Source organism: Schistocerca serialis, chromosome 2 (genome assembly GCF_023864345.2).
Source record: "Schistocerca serialis cubense isolate TAMUIC-IGC-003099 chromosome 2, iqSchSeri2.2, whole genome shotgun sequence".
Lineage (NCBI taxonomy): Eukaryota > Metazoa > Arthropoda > Insecta > Orthoptera > Acrididae > Schistocerca > Schistocerca serialis.
In genome coordinates, this window is record NC_064639.1 from 920322325 (window position 1) to 920340696 (window position 18372).

Sequence of the window (18372 nt, forward strand, 5' to 3'; positions counted from 1 at the left end):
AAGTTTATTGTAAATTTTACTCCTCTTGATGCATATTACAAGAGTTAATCAAGAAGTCAGTAACAATCAACAAATGATGTGTGGGATGGGTAGATTACAAGTGGTGGCTGTAATGGGTTTTGGTTCTGTTTAAAGTTATTGTGGTGTTGTGTACGTGTTATTGTAAAATGTATGGAAATGTAGCAGCAAGAAATAAAGGAAATAAATAATCTCTGATGATTCTTATTTATGTGCTGCTGAGCCCAACTACAATGACTTATTTTTTCATACCTTATCACTACAAATAAATATTGAAGTGCTTTTTCACTAATTCAGTAAGCACCAAATAATTAATATGTCACACCACAACCTCTTACCATAACAATGCTGGTGTTGTAAATATTTTTATTTAAAGTCACTGATTAATTACTCTGAGAAAAATCAATCTCACCCACCAGCCACAAAAAATATTTCATTTACATAAAGTCTAAGGATGTTCTACTGAATGTTATTTTCATTGTTAGAATAGAAAAATAATAAATTCCTGTGGGTTCTTGTTCTCGGAGATCAAATATTGTAATATCGACCAAAAGAATTAATGTCTGATTATTTCTGCAGTTTGAAATTGCTGCTCCATACACTCATGTAATGGTGACAGACAAATTACAGTCTGGACTGCTGAGGACACAAATCTTAAAACATTTATAGTTGGTTATCTAGTTACAAATAAATGTCCATACACTAGAATTCCATTTACTAAATTGCACATTATATTTTTCTTGGGTCACTTATGACTACCTTTTAAAGTATTTAAAAGAACAGACCTCAGCTTATCTTCAATCTCATCTGCTTCGTAAATCATAGAGAACAATAGAAGAAGGAAAATTTCACCAACTATACAATACGAATACATTCTTTTAGTGGTATTATCTTTTGTTACATGATTATTCTTTGTAGAAAACTTTTTATAAAAATAATAAAACATATTGTTGTAGGAAATTATTTATATTTCATAATACAATAATAAGTCACAATATAATAATAAGTCCTTTTCCAGTTTTCACATATACATATACGCTTAAAAGTCATTAATGGAAAAATATTCATCACTTCATAAATCTCAAGCACTGTTGCAGACACTGGTGACACAAAATATTGGCATTGACTTTCTTTTTTTTAAATAGATAAAGTTAAACATATCGTCGGGTCATACATGACCTGAAATAAATCCTTGTAAACTAAGACACATGAGTAAAAGAATTTACAATTAAGCTGCTCTATAACTACTATTTACATACTTTACAATAGTGCTTGTGCATGAAGATATGAGGTATGTCCACAAAGTAAGTTCCATTTGGTTATATAAAACAAACATGTACAGATACAGAAAAAATATTTATTGTACAAAAATCTACAACTGTTAAACTACTTTTCTACATAGCTTCCAAAATCTTGTAGGCACTTGTCATAGTGTGGCACAAGTTTTTGTATGCTTTCTTCATAGAAGGTTGCCACCTGTGTATTAAACCATGTGGTAACATGTTCTTTCAGCTCGTCATCATCATTGAAGTGTTGACTACCAAGGACAGATTTTAGGTGTAAAAAGAGATGAAAGTCGCTAGGAGTGAGGTCCGGGATGTATGGAGGATCATCAAACGTGTCCCAGTGAAATTCCCATAAGAGTTGTCTGGTTGCATTCACCATGTGAGGTCGGGAATTATTGTGGAAAAAAACAACACCTTTTGCCAGTAATCCTCGGTGTTTGTTCTGTATTGCACGACACAATTTTTTAATGGTCTCTCAATAGCCACGTACATTGATTGTTTGGCCTTGTGGTAAGAAATCAATCAGCAAAATGCCTTTTCTGTCCCAAAAAATGGTGAACATGACTTTTCGAGGTGTCAAGATTTGCTTAGGCTTAACCTTCGTTGGGGATGAAGTGTGCCTCCATTCCATTGATTGCTGTTTTGTTTTCAGGGGTGTCATAACATACCCAAATTTCATCCCCCATGACTATCCGAGATAGCGAACCATCACCTTCTTTATTGTTGTGTGTCAAAAACAGAAGAGCACTGCCCATCCGTTGTTTTTTGTGATGTTCGGTAAGAATTTTGGGTACCCAACATGAGCAAAGTTTTCGAAATTTCAGTTTTGCAGTAAAAATTTCATGAACTAGTGATCATGATATTTGTGGAACTTTCATAGCAAGGGCACTAAGTGTAAACTTACAGTTGTGCTTAGTCTTCTCTTCAATGGTGTGAACCAGTTCATCAGTAACCACAGACGGGCGTCCACTTCATTCTTCATCGTGCACATGATTACGTCCTTCATTGAACGGTCTGACCCATCTTCTAACCATTGAATCACTCATAGCATTTTGTCCATAAACCTCACAGATTTGCTGATGAATTTCCTTTGGTTTAACTTTCTTCTTATTTAGAAAACAAATCACCAGCCTGATTTCACACATGGTGGCATTTTCAATTATGGCTGACATAAAGAAGCACTACAAAGCACACGTCGGCAGCAGCAATCTGAAAATGGCGTACATGTCTTCTCCTTGAGTCAGAGTAACTGCCACGCATGCTCGGAACTGCTATCATAGCACTGCTGCGGGTAGGCATAGAAACAGAACTCACTTTGTGGACGACCCTTGTATTTTGTTACTTGCAATCAAAGAACGGTGGTTCTTATTGCAAATATTTCTTAAGGTCCCTATGACAATAGAGTCCCTTTATACTTTCAGTATTGATGTCTTGCAGTAAACAGCAATTGTCATGAGGAACTGAAACAATCTTGAATGGCTCTTTATATAGTAGATGCCACTTTTTATTTTTCTTCTTTCGTCAAGATTTTCAGGCCAAGTGCATAGCACCACAACAATTTTATTTCTGTCCCGTGCAACTAGGACTAGTCATATGCTTTTGTCAGCTTTCATTGTGGCTAATAAGGGGCTACTATAGAGTGAATTTGATGGCTTGATAATTTGCCAATCTTGCATTTTTTTATCTCTCTCATTACCTCACTCTTCTTCATCCAAGGGACCAAACATGAAGCCTTAAAATAGGTCTTGGGCGGATACACATTCATATCATAAATATAACCTTTTATAACACCTGTTTTAGGTGAGCATACTCTAATATAAGCAATTTTTGTTCACTGACCACTATATTTACAGTTCTAGTCAGCTGAAGGCCTGCCTTAATTTCCTGATTTAGCTGTAAGGTTATCTTTTGCTCCTGGTACTTCAGTTTGCAGATTCCTTGGGCAAGATCTATTATTGATCCTCTATCCTGGAGAAATTCGAAGCTCAAAATTATTGGTACAGACAGGTATTCCATAAATAGGAACATGCACCTGAGGCTATCATTTCTGAGGGAAAGCTCTATCTGCATTTTGAACTTCACCATCTGTGATTTCTTTCTCGAAGTTCCTATAACTTTACAGTTACTCACTGGTTCAAACGGCTCTGAGCACTATGGGACTTAACATCTATGGTCATCAGTTCCCTAGAACTTAGAACTACTTAAACCTAACTAACCTAAGGACAGCACACAACACCCAGCCATCACGAGGCAGAGAAAATCCCTGACCTCGCTGGGAATCGAACCCGGGAACCCGGGCGTGGGAAGCGAGAACGCTACCGCACGACTACGAGATGCGGGCTACTCACTGGCAGAATCAATAATTGCTTGACTTGCAAAACTCTCTTGAAAAATTGCCCTTTTATCACTGAAATACTTGCGCCAGTATCAAGGAGTACTGAGGTAACAATTCCGTTTACAGATGCATTAACTGTTGCTTGTATATATTCTGCTGTTTCATTTTCAGATATGGTATCTTCTTAATATAATTCATCCTCTAATTTTATTCCACCCTGATATCTAATCATATTTTAGCGTTTAAGATAGGAAAGTTGGATTCAGTGCAATATTTTTGAGCGCACAAGTTACAGCCAGGTGAAGGCCTGTTGACAGTACATTACACTGACCAGTAGTTGCGAAGTAGAATGGCTGCCACAGGGCCGTCGAACCACTGGAAAGAGTAAATGCAGTGGTTTGCATGGCACAAGTTACAGGCAGAAGCGGCCCACTGGAGCAACCTAGGTGTTACGAGTACATGACTCGGAGTGGCGCATTAGCAAAACAGAGGCGCACAGCTGCATATAAATAGATGCATTTTCTAATGAGGGGGATTCAAGTGTGGTAGCTCTCCTGGATGGCGGGGAATGTCACACCACCGGCTACACGCAGCATCAGATGGGGCACCAGCATTCCAGTCCACGGTGGGTTGCTGGTTCAACCCTCTAAGACCAACGTAGGGTCTGTAGCCAGCCAACAGCGGGCCACTCGATGGCTTGCTACCATGGGCAGTATTGTTGGCTCCCAACACATGCCAGAGGCATTCCAAGGTGAGGGCTGCAGATTTGGCTGTCAGATCACAGGTGCTTGTTGTCACCACGATCTTAACCACAATGGTGAAGAAGCACGTAGTGGGCCACCCTGTGGCTCCCAGAGAGTGGCACTGAGGCAACGGGTATGAAGGCTGCTGAGTCGGCTGCCGGCACATCCTGATGTCGTCAAAACTCTGCGGCTGTACACAGCTGGCATGCTGCAGTACATTGCACGGGTTGATGAGGTAGCCCTTCTGTGCCAAGCTGTTTTGCAGACAGTGAAGTGGCATCCTCAGCATCACGGGATCCTGTGATGTAGCCAGAGAGGAATGCAGCACTGTATCTGGGAATAATAAAACACTTGAAGATCATGGCCGAGTTTTAATATGGTGCATCCTGACACTTTCCATCCACATCCAACATTCCTCCACCACATGCCAACATCTGCATTTGGTAGGGGCAGCTACATTAGGTGGCAGAATAGAGGGCGTCATTTGTACAGTACGACATTTGAGCCCATTGCCTGCATTACAGTCACAAAATGTGGTGAATGTTGATCAATTTTTCTTTTTGGGTTTTGTACATTTTCTTTCTTTACATTGTCAGAGTAAGTCTTAGTGTGTTTGGGGCAGTAAGATTTTTTTTCTTTTGTGGGGTTTAATTACTTTTGTATTGGGTTGAGTATGATGTTTATGATAAGATGAGATATTGAGCTGTAGGAAGTCAGTTTATTTTTGTAGTTAGATGTTTTGTTTCTAAGGGATTTTATAGGTTGAAATGGGACTAACTGGGAATGAAAGCAACACAATGGCAGAGTCAGGAACGCAAGGTGTGTCAGAACCAGAAGCGGTACAGGTTTTGCTGGAAAACATAGCACAATTGACAATGGACAATACACAGTTAAGAAGTGAATTAATACCTAGGAGTGAGCGGCAAACTGCATGTGATCAGTCGTTGTTGCCTAGGGTGTTGCAGCAGGAGACTGATCCAGCTGCCACGAGTATGATTATTCCGTTTTCTGGAAAGGCATCTGAGGATGTGTGTTCGTTCGTGGAAGACTTGGAAACTTCAGCTGTGATGAATGGTTGGTCTGATGAACAGGTTTTACATGTAGCCAAGATTAGACGAACGGGTGAAGCGAAGACATATGAAAGGTGTTCTCAGGCCTTAAGGAAGGCAGGACAGTTTAAGCAGTTGAAGGAGGGGCTTTTACAGAGGTACAAGAAACAGAATAGCGCTCAATACTTTAGGGAGAGGTTGAGTACAATGGTGAGGAGACAGAGGGAGATGGTAGAGAAATTTGCAGACAGAATAAGAGAGATTAATGAGCATACTTACGAGTTGGGTCAGAGCGATGAAGCAAATGGTGTTCTGTTGCACGAGGCTGAGCAAAGGGCACTTGATGTATTTTTGAGAGGGTTATCGGCACATATGGTGTGGAAAGTGCATGAAGGGGCTCCTGAAGATTTGTATTTGGCCATTCAGCTGGCAATCCAATGTGAGGAAATAGAGGTGTCAACGGGGGTACGTGATAGACAAACGGTGTTTAAATTGGGTATAAAATGTAATGAGTGTGGCCGTGCAGGACACGTGCAGAGGCAGTGTACCCAGTCACTGAGGAATAGAGGAAGGGGTCGAAATCAGTAGTGTAAAGGATGGAGAAGTGGAGTTAGTAGAGGTGGACAATTGTTAAATTGCAGAGGGGGCCCAAGACCAACCTAAGGGAGCTGCCGTTTAATTTCAGTGCTACAAATACTTATGCAGATGCGGAATGTTCAGCGGCAGGATCCATAGGAACTAAAAAGTTTAAGATTTTGTTGGACACAGGGGTGCAAATGTCAGTGGCTACTAAGGGTTTAATGGGATGAAGGAAGTTAGACCCACCATGTTATAGGTTGCATGGAGTGGGGGATAAGGAGGTCACACCTATGGGGTCAGCGACAGTTGGCTTTTGCATAGGGAAAGTCTGATATGATGCATGCTTGGAGGTAGTACCATGGGTAAGAGAGGGCTACTACATGATCCTACGAGGAGATGACAGATAAACTCCAGTGGAAGTCTCTGCAAGAGAGACATTCAGTAGCTCGGTACGGGATTTTGTTGAAGTTTCGAGAACATACCTTCACTGAGGAGTCAAGCAGTATATTGCTCCCTCCTACGTATGTCTCGCAAAAAGACCATGAGGATAAAATCAGGTAGATTAGAGCCCACACAGAGGCATACCGACAATTTTTTTTCCACGAACAATACGAGACTGGAATAGAAGGGAGAGTCGATAGAGGTACTCAAAGTACCCTCTGCCACACACTGTCAGGTGGCTTGAGGAGTATGGATGTAGATGTAGATATAGATGTAGAGTAGATTTCTTGCATCAACATCATGCCAAAATCGACCTTGGACAACGAACTGTGGAACTTGGTGGAATGTTATTTCAGGTAGGGGAAACTGTTGTCAATGCAGAGCTGTTGCAAGGGGCATTCAATGTAATGAACAAACCAACTGAGCCACGTACATTAACATTAAGGCTTAATTCGTGTAAGTGTGTGTCTAGTGGCACCAGGAAGTAACTTTGGGTAAGTGTAGAGGCAAGTTTACCTGTGGGTACGATATGTGATATTGAACCATTGGGGGATAATGAAGTTTTGGATCGATTAGGTTGTTTTGTGAAATGTATTGTAGGTGTTCAAGAGGGAAATGACAGGCGAGTAGTCCCAGAGAACATAGATAATTTTAGCACTGTAGACGTGAATTTGGGAAAAGGAGTTTTAGTACCGAATTTGGATGTACCAGATGATGAAGACTGGTGTTCGAGAGGTAGACATAGTGATCAACCACTAGCTGCCGATAGAACTGCATTGCATAACAAAGTTAAGCATTTGAAATGAGGAGAAAAAGAGCATATGGAAGAATTGTTGTGGGAATTTAAGGATTTGTTTTTTCTGCAATTGCCATTACCAGCGACTCCATTAGTTCAAAATAGGATACCAACAGGGAAAGAAGCATTTGTTTACTGTAAACAATACAGAATACTGAGGTATTTGCAGCTGTTTGTGGAGGATTTCACCGATCAGCAGCTTGCGGGCGGTATTAGAGAGCATAGCAATAGCTGCTGGGGAGCGGGCATTGTCATTGTGCCTAAAAAATCTATGGATGGAACTAAGATATACAGGTTCTGTTGTCACTACCGATACCTCAATAATAAGACAGTAATGGATGCATACCCCATTCCAAACATATTGGAGGCTTTGGATCACTTAACAGTACTTTTCTGTGATGGATTTGACAAGTGGTTATCATCAGTTAGAGGAGGCTCCAGAGGATCATCCAAAAACTGCTTTCTCTACTTCTGGAGGCCATTACCAGTACATCAGAATGCCATTTGGTTTGAAAAACTCTCCGGCAACATTTCAGAGGTTGCTAGACTGTGTGTTAAGGGGTTTGAAACCACAGCAATGTCTTGTCTATTTGGATGACATTATAGTGTTTTCAAGTAGTATAGAGCAGGATAGACAGTGGTTAAGGGAAGTCTTTATGAGGTTAAGAGCAGCTCGTTTGATGTTGAGCCTAGAGAAGTGTCATTTAGCATTGGAAGAAGTGAAATATTTAGGTTATATCATCAATAAGGACAGAGTGCGAACAGATTGAGGTTGGTACAGGCTGTAAGGGATTTTCTGGAGCTGAAAACAGTTAAGGAAGTGCAATCATTTGTCGGAATTTGCAATGTCTATAGAAAGTTCATGAAGGGTTTTGCAGATTTAGCTCAGCCATTGACGCGATTGTTATGGAAGGGTGTGAAATTTGAGTGGACAGAAGAGTGTCAGAAAGCGTTTGACAAACTGAAATAAGTGTTAGCATCAAGTCCGGTTCTTGTGTTTCCAGATTTTGAAAAGGAATTTATTCTAGCATGCGATGCATCAAATCAAGCATTAGGGTGTGTTCTTAGTCAGGAAATTGATGGGGAAGAACATCCTGTAGCCCATACGTCTAGGCAGTTGAATGCAGCAGAGAGGAATTACTCAACAGCAGAGAGGGAGATGCTTAGCATAATATATGGAATCACATATTTTAAATGTTATTTATATGGGAGAAGATTTTGGGTAGTGACAGATCATGCTGCGTTGAAGTGGTTGTTGGGGTTGAAGGATCTGTCCATTAGACTGACTAGTTGGCGTGTGAGGCTTAGTGAATTCGACTACAAGGTGCGGATGCACTGATTAAAAAGATGGCAAAAGTAGAAGTCATAGGTTATGACCTAGCAGTATGGCAAGAATTACAGGACGCTGACAATGATTGTAAATTGTATTAGACACAGCCACAATTTAATATTTACGACAGTCTTCTGTGCAGGGAAATGAAGTTAGGGCCAAGGGTAGTAGTGCCAGCGAAGCTGAGACATGAGGTTTTAAAAGAAGCACGTGATCACATGTTATCTGGTCATGGTGGGAGTAGAGCGACGAATAGGAGAGTGGCGGGGAGGTATTGGTGGAGGGGTAGGAAAGTAGATGTGGATCAGTATGTCAAGAACTGTATACCATGTGCACAGAGAGCAGATTTGAGTCATAAATGGATGCAGCAACAACAATTGCCGGAAACGACATGTCCATTTTCTGTGTCGGGAATTGATGTCTTAGGACCTTTCAGTAGAACACTATCGAGGAACGCATTCATTCTGACAGTAATAGACCATTTTTTGAGTTGTGTGGAGACGGTGGCTATACCAAATCAACAGGCAGGAAAGGTCACACAAGCATTAATAAACAACTGGATTTTGAAGTTTGGTGTACCGGAGACAATAATTACTGACCAAGGGGCCAACTTCATGTCAGATTTAATGAAGGAACTGTGTAAATTGTTGAATGTAAAGAAGTTGAGGACGAGCGCATTGCATCCACAGGTGAGTGGAAGAACAGAAAGGGTACACAGAACAATCAGAAAGATGCTGAGTTTTTATGTGGATCTAATCACCGTCAGTGGAACAAGTATTTGAAGAATATTGTATGTGCATACAATGGAAAAGTCCATACCAATACTGGTTTGTCTCCATTTGAGGTAGTGTACAGGTGAAAAACGCTGTCACCATTTGATTTAATGAAGCTACAGAAAGGAAGGGCCCGTGAATCTGTATGTCAATTCATGAGGACAATTGGGGATGTTTGGAAATGGGTACAAAAGGCAAATATGAAGGCTTTGGAAAGGAAGACACAGTGAAGCGGAAAGGAAGTTTACCACAGAATAGAGTAGGGCAATGGGTAATGCTATACAGCCCCTATACACCAAAAGGAAAAATGAAGAGGTCATGAGGTATCAAGAGGTCATGAGGTATCAAGAGGTCATGAGGTATCAAGGGCCATACCAAGTAGTTGAAACCACATCCCCCGTTAATGTTAAGCTTCAGCTGCCAACTAGAACAATGATAGTACACATCGGGTGGTTGCGGCCATTTAAGGGTTGTCCGGATGTGGTTCCAGGCAAGTCACAGGAAGGAAAGAGGAAGAAAGAGAGAGTGGAGAGAGGTGTTAAGTGCAGGTAAAACCAGGAAGATAGAGTACAGCATGATGTACCATATGCTTTATGATCCAGAAAGTAGTAGAGCATTTGTAGTTTTTCGTTTCCTTGTTATGTATCATGGGGTTTGCGTAGATTAGTTTTCATACATTGTATGTGTTTTTGCGTATTGTGAGCCTGCTGGGGACAGCAGTCTTTTTGAAGAGGGAAGAAGGGTGATGGTGATAACTGCCCTCAGGTCACTGAAAAGGGGAGCATTGAGCAAGCTGGTAGATGTAAAAAACTGAAGAGGTATTGCTGATCTCAGCAGTTAACAGCCAGTATGCTGAGATGACAAGGGAGTAATTACGGAGCTGCCGTAGAGGGAAGGTAATGGTATGTCCAGCCAGGGTGATAAGCACCTATCTGGACAAATGCATGGTGCAGTTATTTTTAGCCAGGAGGAAAGAAATAGACTGTCCAAGGGACATCGTGGAGCCAAAATTGAGCTTGCAACAGGTCGGGATGCGTTGGAACTTCTTCACATATGAAGATTTGATAGTAGTAACAAGTTGTTTTGAGCAGGGAGTATTTGCAGAAGTGAAATGTATAGAGCTTTATGGGAGCAGAATTTTAATCAATGGAACTACGCGTAACATAATAGGACCAACCTTCCATCTGCCAGCGTCAATTTCGTGAGTCATGCAATTGAATGTTACACAGCCACAGCTGTACTGGCCAGAGCAACTTTAGAGTTTTTGCAAAGGCAGAATTTGACCTTGTTAAATCAAACTCTGGAGTCAGGTCTGTTGAGATCCGTAAACCAGTTCATTTCAGAGCAAGAGTGGCGCATAACAGCCAAACAGCTTGTGCAGCATGTCAATCAATATAGGGAGAGGCAACAACAAGTAATGATCAGTTTGAGCACCTCTGTGCGAAGTACCATTGCAGCCTTAACTTTGTTGTGCATTGTTTTCATTCTGATCAGGTGGAGAGCCAATTCCAAGGGGAACCGACGTAGTCCAAATCCCAGTGGATTGGATACCGAGGGCGTAAGATGGGCAGGTAAGAGACTGATCGAGCATTAAGTGGAGTGGTCATCTAATAAGGAATTTTTACATTTTGTCTCATGTCATGTGTTTAAGAGGACTAGGCTACATCTAAGTTTTCTTATAGTAGTAGTAAATATGTCATAAGTATGTGCTGACCCAAACAAGTTTAAGAGTAGTTAGAGGTCGACCAGGAGACCGGGTCTTTCCCTAGGGGGGAATAATGTAGCAGCACCACCATTTAAGATAGGAAAGTTAGATACGGTGCAATATTTCTGAGCACACAAATTACAGCCAGGCGTGGGCCTGTTGACAGTAACTTACGCTGACCAATGGTTGTGAAGTAGAATGGAGGCAACAGGGCCGTTGCACTGCTGAAAAGAGTAAATGCGGTGGTTTACAGAGTAGATGACTTGGAGTGACACATCAGCAAAACAGAGGTGCCGGTTTTCTAACAAGGGGGATTCAAGTGTGGCAGCTCTCCTGGACGGTGGAGTGTGTCACATCCCTTGGCTTGATTTGTCATAAAGTGCAACAGGGTTGCTGGCAAACTTTGTGTATTACTCTGATTTATAACATGACCAGTGGGTAAATGTTGTGGTCTATTCTGCATTGCCACACTAGCAGTCGGCTAGTGTTCAACTTTAGTTTCCCCGTCAGGACCAGATTCTTCATTACTGGATTCTGACATTAGCCCTAAGTTTCGATTGTCTAGATTAAAAACTCTGGCTACCTCTGTTTGTACTTATTTCTTCAATTCTTTCTACAGCAGTAGTCAGCATTTTAAAACTAGTTTCTAAGTTACTGACTTCAGCCTGGATATCAATTACTTTGGTGGGAATGTTTGCCAATGGTTTGATCATGTCTTTAACTGTGTTTATCTCTGCATTAAAGTATGCTGACAATGCTTTATCCCTTTTGATTATCACTTGGTTAATATTTTGAACAATTTCTGGATAAAGACCTGACTGATTTGTTCTAAGAATTTTCTTTCTCTTTCCTGTTCTTTAAATTCACGCTGCTCTTCTTTAAGCACTTCTTCTTCCCTATGGCATAACTTGAGCATTGGTAGGTCCTGCCCCTTGCCCTGTGAAATTACTATCATTTGCATCTAAAGCTTTCACCACAAGAGTGTCACTCAACACTGGCAACACCTCATTTTCAGTTTTTCTTGTCATGTCTGGTCAAATAATATCATCATCAACATTTAAGCTATTTAGCTCATGCACTATGGTGTGCAGAATTTGGTTCACTTGAGCATCTGACAGTACATCTGTATCAGCCTGCTCATTTGTTTTAGCCTGCTTCTTAGGCCTAACCACGTTTATCAGCAAATGTTTTACACAATAAAGCAATTACAACAAATTCAAATCCCCAAAAATATTCTATAACTAACACAAGAAACAATCACTACAACTAAATGTGTGTTTGTGTAATTCACTATAGACAAGAAAATATTTGAAAATGCTTCTTGCAGCCAGAATATGATACTGCTAATTCTGATGGCTGGAGTGATTTTGACTGAAGTGCTGCAAGAATTTTGTAGCACACAAACAGATATTAGCTGTGTGCTTGTGTAATGTGTGTGTCTGTTACTACCTTCAGCTGACAGGTGATGCCACCGGTGATACACAGCTGCACACTGCTTACAAATTATCAAATAAGATCATATAGCACCACAGTTCCAGTTTGTTTGCATAATTACAATAATCTTGTCAGGTGTCAGTTTGATATTTACAACAGTATCTTGTACATTCAGTTTGTACATGAAAAGGCAAACAAAACAATCATTAACAGTTTACAGTGGCAATCTGTATACAAAAAGAAATACACTGATTACAATAAATATAATTACAATATTTGTATTTAAGCTCATTGTGGCAGGGTGCCAATGTAACAGTTTTTTTCTGTTTAAAGTTGTTGTGGTGGTGTGTACATATTATTGAAAAACATACGAAAATGTAACAGCAAGGATAACAGTATTATTTGAAAGAAAGAAATAATTTTTGATAATTCTTATTAATGTGCTGCTGAGCCCAACTACAATGAATTGTTTTGTCATACCTTATCACAACAAATAAATATTGAAATGCTGTTTCACTAATTCAGTAAATGACATTAAAATTTATGCATCAAAGAATTAACCTCTTCCCATAACAACACTGGTGTCATAAATATTTTCATTTGAAGTCAGTGATGTATTACTCTGAGAAAAATTAATCTTACACACCAGCCTAAAAAATTATTTCATATATGTAAAGTCTTAGATTGTTCTACTGAATGTTATTTTCACTGTTAGAATAGAAACATTATAAATTCCTGTGGGTTCTTGTCCTTGGAGTTCAAATATTGTAATATCAATCGAAAGAATTAATGTCTGATTATTTATGCAGTTTGAAATTGCCACTCCATACACTCATGAAATGGCAGCAGACACAGCACAGTCTGGACTGCTGAGGACACAAAACTTAAAACATTCATAGTTGGTTATCTGATTACAAATAAAAGTCCATATGCTCAAATTCCATTTACTAAATTGTACATTATATTTTTCTTTTCATCACTTCTGACTACCTTTTACAATATTTAAAAGAATTGACCTCAGCTTATCTTCAAACTCATCCATTTCATACATCATAGGGAACAATAGAAGAAGGAAAATTTCACAGACAATACAATGCTAATACATTCTTTTAGTGGTATTATCTTTTGTTATACTATTATTCTTTGTAGAAAACTATTTATAAAAATAATAAAACATATTAGACAGGAATGGGGGAAATAAATACAGTAGAAGAAGAATGGGTAGCTTTGAGGGATGAAGTAGTGAAGGCAGCAGAGGATCAAGTAGGTAAAAAGACAAGGGCCAGTAGAAATCCTTGGGTAACAGGAGAAATATTGAATTTAATTGATGAAAGGAGAAAATATAAAAATGCAGTAAGTGAAACAGGCAAAAAGGAATACAAACGTCTCAAAAATGAGATCGACAGGAAGTGCAAAATGGCTAAGCAGGGATGGCTAGAGGACAAATGTAAGGATGTAGAGGCCTATCTCACTAGGGGTAAGATAGATACCGCCTACAGGAAAATTAAAGAGACCTTTGGAGATAAGAGAACGACTTGTATGAATATCAAGAGCTCAGATGGAAACCCAGTTCTAAGCAAAGAAGGGAAAGCAGAAAGGTGGAAGGAGTATATAGAGGGTCTATACAAGGGCGATGTACTTGAGGACAATATTATGGAAATGGAAGAGGATGTAGATGAAGATGAAATGGGAGATATGATACTGCGTGAAGAGTTTGACAGAGCACTGAAAGACCTGAGTCGAAACAAGGCCCCCGGAGTAGACAATATTCCATTGGAACTACTGACGGCTGTGGGAGAGCCAGTCCTGACAAAACTCTACCATCTGGTGAGCAAGATGTATGAAACAGGTGAAATACCCTCAGACTTCAAGAAGAATATAATAATTCCAATCCCAAAGAAAGCAGGTGTTGACAGATGTGAAAATTACCGAACTATCAGCTTAATAAGTCACAGCTGCAAAATACTAACACGAATTCTTTACAGACGAATGGAAAAACTAGTAGAAGCCAACCTCGGGGAAGATCAGTTTGGATTCCGTAGAAACACTGGAACACGTGAGGCAATACTGACTTTACGACTTATCTTAGAAGAAAGATTAAGGAAAGGCAAACCTACGTTTCTAGCATTTGTAGACTTAGAGAAAGCTTTTGACAATGTTGACTGGAATACTCTCTTTCAAATTCTAAAGGTGGCAGGGGTAAAATACAGGGAGCGAAAGGCTATTTACAATTTGTACAGAAACCAGATGGCAGTTATAAGAGTCGAGGGACATGAAAGGGAAGCAGTGGTTGGGAAGGGAGTAAGACAGGGTTGTAGCCTCTCCCCGATGTTGTTCAATGTGTATATTGAGCAAGCAGTAAAGGAAACAAAAGAAAAATTCGGAGTAGGTATTAAAATTCATGGAGAAGAAATAAAAACTTTGAGGTTCGCCGATGACATTGTAATTCTGTCAGAGACAGCAAAGGACTTGCAAGAGCAGTTGAATGGAATGGACAGTGTCTTGAAAGGAGGATATAAGATGAACATCAACAAAAGCAAAACAAGGATAATGGAATGTAGTCTAATTAAGTCGGGTGATGCTGAGGGAATTAGATTAGGAAATGAGGCACTTAAAGTAGTAAAGGAGTTTTGCTATTTGGGGAGCAAAATAACTGATGATGGTCGAAGTAGAGAGGATATAAAATGTAGGCTGGCAATGGCAAGGAAAGCGTTTCTGAAGAAGAGAAATTTGTTAACATCCAGTATAGATTTAAGTGTCAGGAAGTCATTTCTGAAAGTATTCGTATGGAGTGTAGCCATGTATGGAAGTGAAACATGGACGATAAATAGTTTGGACAAGAAGAGAATAGAAGCTTTCGAAATGTGGTGCTACAGAAGAATGCTGAAGATTAGATGGGTAGATCACATAACTAATGAGGAAGTATTGAATAGGATTGGGGAGAAGAGAAGTTTGTGGCACAACTTGACCAGAAGAAGGGATCGGTTGGTAGGACATGTTCTGAGGCATCAAGGGATCACCAATTTAGTATTGGAGGGCAGCGTGGAGGGTAAAAATCGTAGAGGGAGACCAAGAGATGAATACACTAAGCAGATTCAGAAGGATGTAGGTTGCAGTAGGTACTGGGAGATGAAGAAGCTTGCACAGGATAGAGTAGCATGGAGAGCTGCATCAAACCAGTCTCAGGACTGAAGACCACAACAACAACAACAATAAAACATATTGTTGTCGGAAATTATTTACATTTCCTAATATAATAATAAGTCACAATAAAATAATAAGTCCTTTCTCGGTTTTCACATATAGGCTTAAAAGTCATTAATGGAAAAATATTCATCACTTCATAAATCTCAAGCACTGTTGCATACATTGGTGACACAATATATTGGTGTTGACATTCAAGGCATCATCCGTGATCAATTGACTGATAATAAAGTTTTGTCTGTTGTAGAAGAAGGGAGAGTGATTTGTGTCTTTTGCAGTTTATGTATGAACGGATTTCTGATCACTCGAAGAAAGAAGACCAAGAGCTGCCCAACAATGCTGTATCAACAGTGACAATGTACTACCTACAATGACGGTCCAGATCAAATGAAAGAGTGACATCAAAAAGGAAAGATACGTACAAATTACCTGTGAAATTAATTTGTTTGTGGATTCATGTGCTAGTTAAAAAAATGAATCGAGATGAGGGCAAATGTGATATAGAAGTGAAAGCTGTGGGACCCAGTCAGGGCAGGTTTGAGGTGAGTGAAAATGTAGTCAGTGAAGAAACAGTAAAAACTGATATTTTGCAATTAATTTTGGCAAAACTAGAGGAATACAATAGGTAATTTAGTGCAGTTAATGATCAGTTAACTGAAATAAGAACAGTTAACAATAGTAAATTTAGTGCAGTTAATGATCATTTAACCAAAAAATTTACTTCACTACAAGGACAATTAAATGACTTAAAAACTAAAAACAATAGTAAAATGGATAGGGTACAATACCAAATAGACCAAATTAGTAATCAAGTTTCAGAGCTAAAAAATGGGTTGTCAGAGGGGTTAAAAAGAGTGATTGAAAAAGTTGATATCTTAGAAAATAAATTTATTGTTTTGGAAAATGAGTTCATTGTTGAATCAACAAGACAACTGATGAATGTTAATGGCATCAGAAATGAATAGAAGGCCATAGCAGAAAAGTGGCACAAAACATCTCTAGTTTAAATCAAAAAATTTTAAATGTTGAAAACAATATGCAAACTAATGTAAATGTTTTAGATCAACAGATTTCAGCAGTTCAGCAAAATCATATTCACAAAAATCTGTATTCAAACAATGGTATTGCATGGTCTAACACTCCACTCAAAAGTTTTCCATCAGACAATTTACATCCAATGGATTTTCTGCACCGCTGTAGAGATAGTTTTGTGTCAGGCATGAAGGGGAATAAAAAAATTAAATTTGTTAAAAGATGCCTTGAAGGTGAAGCTCTGTCATGGGTAAATTTAAATTTAAGTCAATGGGAAACATATCAATCTGAACAGGGGAGAATTAAAAGTGAATTTCTGAACGGTCCTAATTATAGGAATGTGGACAGTAACTTAAAGAGTTTTGTAGGAATCAACTTAAGAAATTAACACACCTTGACAAATCATTTGATGAAATGACATTGACTGATGCTCTTAAAAGGAGATTACCAGAAAGGTTGCAGTGGGATTTGGTATATGGACCTGACAATTGTCTTGAGCAGTTTTTGCGATATATTAACAGGCTGGATAGGGCAGTAGAAAGAAGTATGTACCTAACTTCTGCCAGGATCAAAATGTTGATGGAAAGAGAAACTCTGAACATCAGCAGGATAGGAATAATGAGGATAACTGTGGGCAGTTGAATAGGAGAAACAATCATAGAAGTAACTAATCAGGAAACGACAGTCCGTCACAAGAAGGTCCACAGTTTTGAGGCGAGGAAACACAACAAGCACAGGACTCCCAATTTACACTTGTAATTAGACAATAATAACACTGTTAATGATATGGCACAGGTACCTGAAGTTGAACTGAAGGAATGTCAGATTTCTCATTTATGTTTTGATCAAAGGTTTTGGGATACTATGTTTAATTATGGTGATGTAGGTAATCACAAACCAGAATGAGTGGGTAATGAGAATTTTGATGCTGTATGTCCTAATGATTTCTTCTCTTGGTCAGAAAATAGTGTTATTGATGTATGTAAATCTGGTTATGACTGTATTGTATATGAACTAGGTGGTATTTTTGATGTAGATGTGAATGAGAGCTGTGAAATAACTGAGGTTGGTGAGTCTGTGACTAGTAGCTTATCGCAAATGAATGTAGGTGAGGTGTGTGACTTAAAGGAGATGAGACTTGTGTCCTTAATGATGTTATAGACAAAGTAATTTTTGATGATGATGACTATCAGGTATTTGTGGAATTTAAGAATAATGGAGTTTCAGAATTATTTGTGAATCATGTTGACAATACAGATAAGGTAAGTGATGTATGTGATGATGTAAGTGAGAGTCATGAAATACCAGCCCAGTCAAAACAATTTTTCATTAATGTCATGCAGATTAATGATCCAAACACTAAAGGTGAGTTATCTGTAAGCCTAGAGAATAAAGGTGAAACTTTTTGTAGTTTGTTTGGGACCAGATTGATGATAACATAGATAAATGTGCATTCTGGCATAAATTAGCTGTGGTTAGTCAAAGTTTGTATCCAAATTGGTGGAATGAAATGAAAGAAGATCTAAGAAGGAAGTGTAACTTTGACAGTAATATATTTTGTGTCCCTTCTGTAATAAGAGATGATGTGGTGCCTTAGGATCCATTCATTGTGTTCACTCTATACCTTGTAACATGAGTAACCAAAGT

General features: G+C 39.1%; 1 protein-coding gene across 2 annotated transcripts in view; it reads right to left on the reverse strand.

Annotated features, from left to right (window-relative positions):
• Window positions 1-18372, reverse strand: part of LOC126456371 (uncharacterized) — a 69064-nt gene that overhangs the window by 45219 nt on the left and 5473 nt on the right. Inside the window, exon 2 of one of the 2 annotated variants that reach the window (XM_050092125.1) lies at window positions 1143-4715. The exons of the other annotated variant lie outside the window; for it this stretch is intronic. Within the exon in view, the coding sequence (XP_049948082.1) occupies window positions 4162-4715 (554 nt within the window). The 3' untranslated portion in view covers window positions 1143-4161. Of the gene's footprint in view, window positions 1-1142; window positions 4716-18372 lie in introns of those variants that run through there. 2 annotated transcript variants of the gene reach the window in all.